Genomic DNA, 9,589 nt, shown 5'->3' with positions numbered 1-9,589 from the left:
CAAAAAAATAAGTGGCACGAAGTTAGTTTAGGCTTCTGGTGGGGTAAGAAGTTCCTCCCCACCCCAAGCTTCGCTCGTTATTTTTCTTTTCTCCAGCTATTCCAGCTAAACATTGTGTGTGTTTGTGTGTAGAGGTGCAAATAAAGCAGGGGCGGGGGAGAGAGCAAATTTCTAATGGATGTATGATGTTCACCTGACAAAGGATGTTGTATTGATACTAGCTGTCTGATATATTTTACTTCTATTGCTGAACAATTTTGGGTATTGCATTGCTTATCAAGACTTGCATGTTATTGTTTGTAAAAATTAGTGGATCTAAAATTTAAAGAAACAGCTGAAACACAAGTATCAAAAACAGGACAGAAAAACAAAACAAATATCTAGGTACTGTATGTAAAATAAGTACATTAGTCCATGGATTGAGTATCAGAGTCCAGATTCAGAAAAATAAATGTGTGTGTGTGTACGTATACAAACACACAGGCACATTATTCTTGAGAATGTTGAGGTTGCTTGTGTAAATAATAAAGAGATGCCATATCGTATTGTTAAAAGGTAAGGTAAAGGGACCCCTGACCATTAGGTCCAGTCGTGACCGACTCTAGGGTTGCGCGCTCATCTCGCATGATTGGCCGAGGGAGCCGGCGTATAGTTTCCAGATCATGTGGCCAACATGAGAAATCCGCTTCTGGCAAACCAGAGCAGCACATGGAAACGCCGTTTACCTTCCCGCTGTAGCGGTTCCTATTTATCTACTTGCATTTTGACGTGCTTTCGAACTGCTAGGTTGGCAGGAGCTGGGACCAAGCAACGGGAGCTCACCCCGTCACAGGGATTCGAACCGCCGACCTTCTGATCAGCAAGCCCCAGGCTCAGTGGTTTAACCACAGCGCCACCTGGGTCCCATCGTATTGTTATACACAACCAAATTTCCAAGCGACGCAAGATTCTAGGTGTTCCAGGCATGCTTACCCAGAGTCCAGGTTTCTTTGGGGGGAATGAAATAGCAGAAAATGTGTTGTCTTCATGATACATGGTTTATTTACACACACATGCAACCTGAGCCTACGATGGAGAGTTCACAGCATGAAAACTCCAAGAGGATCTTGATTCTCCTATAGCTGCAGCCCTGGGTTCAAACAGAAATCAAACATGCTCCAAAAACATGGCTCTGACCCTCTCTCCAGCTTGTGGCATTTTTACCCTAGGTCACACACTCTGCTAACTCCAATCCTAAACTCATTTCTGCTTCAAACTCTGTTCTTTGTTTTTTGAACTAACTCTGAATTAGTTCCTATTTGTCATCTGGCCCAGAGTCCCTTCTTTTTGTGTTTTCTAAGGGCTCCTCACCTTCTATCTAATGCAGCGTTTCTCAACCGCTGTTCCGTGGCACACTAGTGTGCCGCGAGACGCTGGCTGGTGTGCCGCGACGTGCGGCGACGAGAAGGGCGTTTTGCATTGTCACGTGCCTGGCGGCCGCCAATAGACGTCACTAACCCGCCAGAAAGCAATATTTCTCCTCCTCTTTCCCAAAGCTCAGTGCAAACGAACCTGGCGGCCGCCAATACACAGCACTGACCCGCCGGAAAGCAATATTTGGCAAGTGTTTCTTACAGTCATAATTATAATATAGGGTGGCACAGAGTTAATTTTTTTAACTTTTTTAATGGTGGTGTGCCTCGTGATTTTTTTCACGGAACAAGTGTGCCGTGGCCCAAAAAAGGTTGAGATCTAATGGCCCATCACCTCAGGAGATTTTCTGCACATGGGAAGCTGGTTTAGGCTGTCTTTGAACACTGCTAGATCCAGTATCTAGCAGCCAGTTTTTAACACTCCAAGCATTGATTGGAGCCTAGAACCCACAAACTCATAACATTATAGAAAGAGTTTGGACTAAGAAGCAGTATTTAAAATCAGGGTGGATTTGATTTAAATCACGATTTAAATCACTAGTCAATAAGGCTTGATTTAAATCATAGTTTTCTACATAAATACTAATTCTTGCTGGTATAACTTTAATATGCAAGTAGATGAAGATTTTTAGAATAACAACTTTTCATATTAGTTTTTTATCCCCAGTTTAATAGGTTAATCATTCAGTAGCTTTCCCTATCTGTTACAAAAAACTATTTTTACTGTAGAAGTGGCCCCCATGATTCTGAGAAACCCCATACAGTGGTACCTCTGGTTAAGAACTTAATTCGTTCTGGAGGTCCGTTCTTAACCTGAAACTGTTCTTAACCTGAAGCACCACTTTAGCTAATGGGGGCCTCCCACTGCCGCCGCACGATTTCTGTTCTCATCCTGAAGCAAAGTTCTTAAACCAAGGTACTATTTCTGGGTTTGCGGAGTCTGTAACCTGAAGCGTCTGTAACCCAAGGTACCACTGTATTGTGAGAAACAGTTTGTCATGTACACAAATTGCAGCTACAGGGTGTTGTTCCCTCCCCATGGCCATGGACAGTTGCTAGAAGACTATTCTCTTTGTACTAACCAGTGATGGCAAAGCTCATTTTATCTTATCTGTGGAATGTTGCTTAGAAGAACCAAGAAAGTCTGTTCAGAACAATAGTGAAGGCCATGAAATAATAGTGAAGGCCATGAAAGAATGATTGCGCTTACGTGAGAAAAGGGGAGTAAAGGTAAAGGGCCCCCTGACCATCAGGTCCAGTCGTGTCTGACTCTGGGGTTGCGGCGCTCATCTCGCTCTATAGGCCGAGGGAGCCGGCGTTTGTCCGCAGACAGCTTCTGGGTCATGTGGCCAGCATGACAAAGCTGCTTCTGGCGAATCAGAGCAGCGCATGGAAACACCGTTTACCTTCCCGCCAGAGTGGTCCCTATTTATCTACTTGCACTTTGATGTGCTTTTGAACTGCTAGGTGGGCAGGAGCTGGGACCAAGCAATGGGAGCTCACCCCATTGCAGGGATTCGAACCGCCGACCTTCTGATCAGCAAGCCCTAGACTCTGTGGTTTAACCCACAGCGCCACCTGGGTCCCTCCGAGAAAAGGGGAAGTTAACCTTAAAAGGACTGAGGAAGGATGTGGTTTAACAATTAGCTAATTCCTGTCGCAATAAATGAATATCATAGCTGCCAAGTTTTCCCTTTTCTCACGAGGAAGCCTATTCAGCATAAGGGAATTTCCCTTAAAAAAAGGGATAACTTGGCAGCTATGATGAAGATGTGTATGTCAGCCAGAAATAAAGTATATAAGCCTCTGGGCAACCATGGCAAGGCACTCAGCTTTTGGAAGTGCAGTACAGTATCCTCTGAGACGCTACTTGCTGTCAGCAAACAATGAATTTCCTTTCCTTTTCTCTATTGCTGTGTTTTTGAAATTTTCATTCAGTCTGCAGAGTCTTGCTACATTACTACTTTGCACTTCAGATTAGCCTATTACTTCCTTTCCTGCTCCTTCCTAGTTAGGGCTTTTGTTAGTTCATAAATGAGCTGTAGCATTGCACCATTGCTTATGGTGCTTCTTTTTCAGGGCAAACATGAGAGCTTTCATGGCCATGAACTTTCAGCAGATCATGTTGGACTAATGATTAATGCAGACTGGTAGAATATCTGGCTTACAGACTAAAGCAAGACTAGTTTTTTATTCCTGCGCTAAACAAGAACAAAATACAGAAATACACAAGCGTTTCCTCTTATTGACAAGACTTTTTCTGGATGAAGAGATGGCTTCTCTTTTTCATCGGCCTATCCACTTGACTGCATGGCTTCTGGTTTTTATTGCGATCGTTAACTTAACTGAAACTGAGAAGCTGCTAGTGATACCTCAAGATGGAAGCCACTGGCTCAGCATGAATGCTGTTGTAAAGAAGCTCAGTGAAAAGGGTCATGAGATAACAGTGGTGGCACCAGAAATTAATTTGCTCTTAAAAGAATCGAAGCATTATAAACAGAAAACATACGCAGTGCCATACAAAAAGGCAGATCTTGATGCTGGATTTCGAAAGTTTGCTTCCAACCTTTTCCATAAGGTTTCTTTTCCTTACACAATTCTTCAAGAATATCAGAACAACATGTATATAATAAATATGTTTTTCTACAACTGTGACAGCCTTCTGAGGAACAGAGAACTCATCAAGTACCTGGAAGAGACTCAGTTTGATGCACTTTTCACAGATCCAGCTTTGCCATGTGGAGTCATCCTCGCTGAACATCTTTCCATTCCTTCCGTGTACTTCTTTCGTGGATTCCCATGCAGTTTAGAGCATGCAATTTGTAAATCTCCAAACCCTACTTCTTATATCCCAAGATGCTATACCAGGTACACAGACCAAATGACTTTCACTCAACGTGTGATTAATCTGTTTGTCAATTCTGTAGAAACATCACTTTTTAAAACTCTGTATAATAAGTATGAAGATATTGCTTCAGAATTTCTACAAAGAGATGTTCACTTGCCAACACTTTACAGAAATGGCTCTGTCTGGCTTTTACGATATGACTTTGTATTTGAGTATCCCAGACCTGTGATGCCAAATATGGTCTTCATTGGAGGAATTAACTGTGAAGAAGGCAAAATCCTGCCACAGGTACGTCCATTATTCACAAATTCTTTAAGGATAAAAATTGCATTTAAGTGAGAAGTGCTTATGCATGTAATAGTACACGTAAAGGATATGAATAATAAATTGCACATTATGAACGTCAATCATGAGGGTTAAATTTGTGTTGTTTCCATAATGAATGTAACATCATCCAAATAACATTGCAAATGAAATCAAAGAGTTTAGAATACACCAAGTGATAGACTTTAAGACATGGCTCCAAAACTAATGTTGCAGTCTTATGCACACCTACTCAAGAGCAAGTTACATTTAATTCAATGAAACTTACTTCCAGGTAAACACACATAGGATGCTAGGGGTATATTATAAAAGAATGTTCTGATTACACTTTGTGAACTAGTTAAAAGTCTGGTTTATAGTTGCATGGGTGATTGGCTGCATAGAAACCATATCAGAGCTTCTGCATAATTGCTGGGAGAGGTCAGTGGGACTTACTTCTGCATAGACATATTTTCCTGTTGGAGTATGTTTTGTAGGATGTGTTGCAGCCGGTTGGACCTGAGCATGTGGACCTGAACATATGAGTAGATTCAGCCCTGGGTCTGGATACTCAGGTTTCTGTGGTGGCCAGAAATGCATTTCCACAGTTAAATTTTGTGCACAATCTGCGCCCATTCCTGTAGTCTGATCTGGCCACAATGACACATCTTAGTTACACCCTGTTTAGATTCCTGTGGGGTTGCCTTTGAAATGTAGCCAGAAACTTCAACTGGCCCTAGGAGGTGCAGACAAACTGTTGATGGGCTGCTAATAAGGAGCATGTGACTCCCTTGTTACAGCAGCTCCACTGGCTACTAGTCTGTTTCTGGCAATGGTGAACATCTGGAATTCCTAATAAATTGCAAGTCTAATGTCCATTAGATACCTTTACAGGATTCCCATGAAGAAGATACAAATTATACTGACATACAAATTCCATTGCACACACATATTTTAAAGGGCCAATTTCCTTTGTTACGGACAGAGGATCTAATACTTCTTGATCTATCCACATTGCAGTTACCTCTGGCTCCCTTTCTTCAATTACATAGTGATCAAATATAAATATCTTAATTAAATTAGGGTTTTTTAGGTGGAGCACGCCAATTCTGATCTCTTGCGATAAGCATGGTAATGCTAAAAGTATACCTATAACAGTGCCATAGCTATGGGGGGCAGCAGGGCTAGACAGGTATTTTGCCCCAGGTGAAGCCTCCAGAGGGGCACTCTTGAGGCTCCCAGCCTGTGTATGTGTGCACAAATGCTTGGGTGGGTGGGTGCAAACTGGTCTTAGGCCCCAGGGGAAATACAGCCTATCTAAACAGCAGAGAAATTCTGAACTAATAAACATGAGAGAGATAAATAAATATGATTGACTTTAAAATGCTAAAATGATTCCAGTTGTATGCCCTGTATTCCTTTGTGGTAAAGGTAAAGGTAAAGGGACCCCCGACCATTTGGTCCAGTCGTGACCGACTCTGGGGTTGCGCGCTCATCTTGCTTTACTGGCTGAGGGAGCCGGTGTATAGCTTCCAGGTCATGTGGCCAGCATGACAAAGCCACTTCTGGCGAACCAGAGCAGCACACGGAAACGCCGTTTACCTTCCCGCTGTAGCGGTTCCTATTTATCTACTTGCATTTTGATGTGCTTTCGAACTGCTAGGTTGGCAGGAGCTGGGACCAAGCAACGGGAGCTCACCCCGTCACGGGGATTCAAACCGCTGACCTTCTGATCATCAAGCCCTAGACTCTGTGGTTTAACCCACAGCGCCACCTGGGTCCCCTGTGGTACTTATTTATACCTTATACTTATACCTTTGTGGTACTTATTCCTTTGATAAGGTATACGGTAGGTTGGATTCCTACTGTAGGTCAGGTGTTCAGCAGTTGGACTTGATGATTCAGTGGGCTTCCTTCTCATTCTACATGGATTTCTGATTCTATCTAGGCTGGAGTTGTGGATACAAAAAAGAAAACCACATACTTCAGCATTTTTAACTGAAGAAGACAACCTCTATTTCACATTCAGGTTAAAAACCAATGTATTCCACAGCCTGACATCAAAAGATTACTGTTGCATTTGTAAATGCTGTGAACCGCCCTGATTGAGAACAGTATTCAAATTTAATAAATTTAAAAATAATAGAGGATTGTTGGTATTTTACTACCAACGGATGAAATATATCGTAAGCCAGTTTTGATGAGTTTATAAATAAATTAGGAGTTTATTATTCAGTTTGACCCTGATTGATTCAGCACTTCTGAAATAGCCCAATAGCACTTCTGAAATAGCCCAATTTGACCTGGCCCAATTCATAAGCTCCGTCGTTCAGCTTGGGTCAGATTCTGATTCTTGATTTGGGAAAACTGAAGAATCATACTTCCCTCTTTACTATGGACTTCTTCTTTTTAAAGGCTATGACTTTTTCAGAATTAAATGAAATTAAGATTGGGGGAAAACAAGAAACTGTTTTGAATGGCCAATTCCTCTGACAGCTGCTCCTTTGCAAAGGCTCCAAGGTCTTGATGGCAAATTCTCATCCTCACTTTTCTCCTACCCCCGCCACCCCTGCCCAGTACAGTGAAATGTACAGCCTTAAGGTTAAATATCTGACACTTAGTATTCCATAATGATTTTTGTGCAAAGCAGCCATAGTAATGCAGCTACTTGGAGTTAAAACATGGCCATACTAACATGTCATTTCCCCAGTCAAAATTACCCACAACTTGCTTTTCTCTCCTTGGAGAAAAAAGAGAGCTCCTGCTTGATGGGTAGAAAGAGCAGCTTTCTGCTCCAGATTTAAAGCTTCCAAGTGCATAATGGAACTAAGTAAAGATGGTTTAGGGAAGAAGTCGGGGAGATAAATGTAATGGAACAGCTACCAGGAAGTGACTTAGCAGAAACAAACCAGGGATAGAGAGAGTTGGGGAGTTGAAAGCAAGTTTGTTTGAATAAAGTTGGTTCATATTACTCCTGTTTGATTATTCATGTAACTGACATCACGTGGCATACTGCTTGGTAAACAACCAAACATCACTTGGTAAACAAAGCAAAGCAAAAAAGCTGGTGCAATTATACATGTGAGTAGTGCTGCCTGCAGTTTGACCCTCAAGGATTGATTTGGAACAGCAAGCAGATCACACCACAAACATGTGAAGAAGTGCATGCTTTGTTAAGGAGGTCACTTCCAGACAAGAAGCCAGCTATGTCTGGCACATTATTTTAGCACATTTGGGCACCTATGTCTGAAGAAGATTTTGTGTGAGCTACAAAATCAGGCCAAATTTTTAACTGAACCAGTGCAAGTATTTCACCAGTGTAATTAATCAGCAACCTTGTGCTTTAAACCAATCATTAACAATATGGGCAGGTAACCCAAGGTTAACAGCATGCTGCTCAGGATTTAAAAGGTAGCATTACATGGCTACGTAACAAACAGATATAGGCTGTCATTGAAGATGGATTCTGCCTTGCCTCGCTTTCATGGCAGTGCTCTCTGTTTTGTCTTTGTTCTCATCTGCTTTGGAGAGGCAAAGAGGCTGCTAGTGATACCTCAGGATGGAAGCCACTGGCTCAGCATGCGTGCTGTAGTGGAGAAGCTCAGTGAAAGAGGGCATGAGATTGTTGTGGTGGCTCCAGAAGTTAATTTGCTCATGAAAGAATCAAAGTATTACACTAGGAAAACATTTGCTGTGCCGTATACACCAGATGATCTTTCCCAGCGTTTCCGTTCGTTTGGCAACCAACCCTTTGATGAAGTCTCTCTTCCTGCCATGATTTTAGGAGCATATAGGAGCTTAATGGATCTCGTTGAGATGTTTTTCATTAATTGCAAAAGCCTTCTGAGGAACAGAGAAGTCATGAAGTACCTGGAAAAGACTCCGTTTGATGCACTTTTCACAGATCCAGCTTTGCCATGTGGAGTCATCCTCGCTGAACATCTCTCCATCCCTTCTGTGTACTTCTTTCGTGGATTCCCATGCGGTTTAGAGAATGCTATCAGCAAATGTCCAGACCCAGTTTCCTATGTCCCAAGATGCTATAGCAGCCACACTGACCACATGACATTTACCCAGCGAGTGTTGAACCAGCTCATTAGCTTCTTGGAGACACCACTCTTTAAGAGACTGTACACTCCTTACCAAGAGCTTGCTTCAGAACTCCTTCAGAGAGATGTTCACTTGCCAACACTTTACAGAAATGGCTCTGTCTGGCTTTTACGATATGACTTTGTATTTGAGTATCCCAGACCTGTGATGCCAAATATGGTCTTCATTGGAGGAATTAACTGTGAAGAAGGCAAAATCCTGCCACAGGTAGGTGCTATGTATCAATGGTTTTGAGCTTAGATCTGTGTTGCTACCATGCTCTTTGCTACGAACACAGCCACACTTGAATGAATTATCATAGTGAGATGTTGATTTCTGTACTCCTGTTTGAAAACAAGGTCTGTAGGGGTATGGGATGGGACATTTGTGGCTGTAGCTCAGCAGTTGTGGAGATATACCTTTGCTTAAAGAAAACTGCCTGGTCCTGTGATTATTTGATCTGGGAAACATGGCTGTATTGACTTGCTACAGCAGGGGTTTGACAAAATTGCATTTCTTGTGCTTGTTGACATTGAGGGATAGTGTATAAACTATATCTATGGTTTTCTATTTCATTTGTGACTTTTAACTGTTATTATATTTTAATGTCACAAGTTAGTCGCAATCTCTTTAATAGGCCCATGCAAGCTACACTGTTATTCAGGAGGGATGGTTAAGGGTGGGGGTGGGGAATGAAAAAGATGTTATTTGAGTATGATAGAAACCAACACCACCACAGAGAACTGGATCATATTAAAAAGAGCAGTGTAGTAGAAGCTAGGGAGAAGGAGGAGAGAGAAATAGAAGAAATGGGTATGTGTGCAGTTGTATCCCTGGCCTTCTTTATAAACTATATGAGAAACATGTCAAAGTGGAGGGGGAACCAGAATGCCTGGGTAAATCTAAAAAGGAAGGCATTCACTGAGTACAATGTTTT

The 9,589-nt window shown here is 42.1% G+C and overlaps 2 protein-coding genes across 2 annotated transcripts in view; both read left to right on the top strand.

Annotated features, from left to right (window-relative positions):
- Positions 1 to 3,303: 3,303 nt before the first annotated feature.
- LOC118097416 (UDP-glucuronosyltransferase 1-6-like) lies at positions 3,304 to 8,482 on the top strand. Its single transcript, XM_035140264.2, has 2 exons — positions 3,304 to 4,548; positions 8,348 to 8,482. The coding sequence occupies exons 1-2, from the start codon at positions 3,553 to 3,555 to the stop codon at positions 8,363 to 8,365; spliced, it is 1,014 nt and encodes a 337-aa protein (XP_034996155.1). The 5' UTR covers positions 3,304 to 3,552; the 3' UTR covers positions 8,366 to 8,482.
- LOC118097390 (UDP-glucuronosyltransferase 1-6-like) overlaps positions 7,883 to 9,589 on the top strand; it is a 35,810-nt gene continuing 34,103 nt past the window's right edge. Inside the window, exon 1 of the mRNA XM_035140231.2 lies at positions 7,883 to 8,880. Coding sequence (XP_034996122.2) covers positions 8,023 to 8,880 — 858 coding nt within the window. The 5' untranslated portion in view covers positions 7,883 to 8,022. The remainder of the gene's footprint in view (positions 8,881 to 9,589) is intronic.

The sequence above is a fragment of the Zootoca vivipara genome, chromosome 1 (assembly GCF_963506605.1).
Source record: "Zootoca vivipara chromosome 1, rZooViv1.1, whole genome shotgun sequence".
Classification (NCBI taxonomy): Eukaryota; Metazoa; Chordata; class Lepidosauria; order Squamata; family Lacertidae; genus Zootoca; species Zootoca vivipara.
Note: the sequence above shows the minus strand (reverse complement) of the source record. Positions and strands in the feature narration are given on the sequence as shown.

Bases quoted from the DNA above. Each gene is read 5' to 3' on its own strand.
- LOC118097416 (XM_035140264.2), top strand. From the start codon at position 3,553: ATGCAGACTGGTAGAATATCTGGCTTACAGACTAAAGCAAGACTAGTT.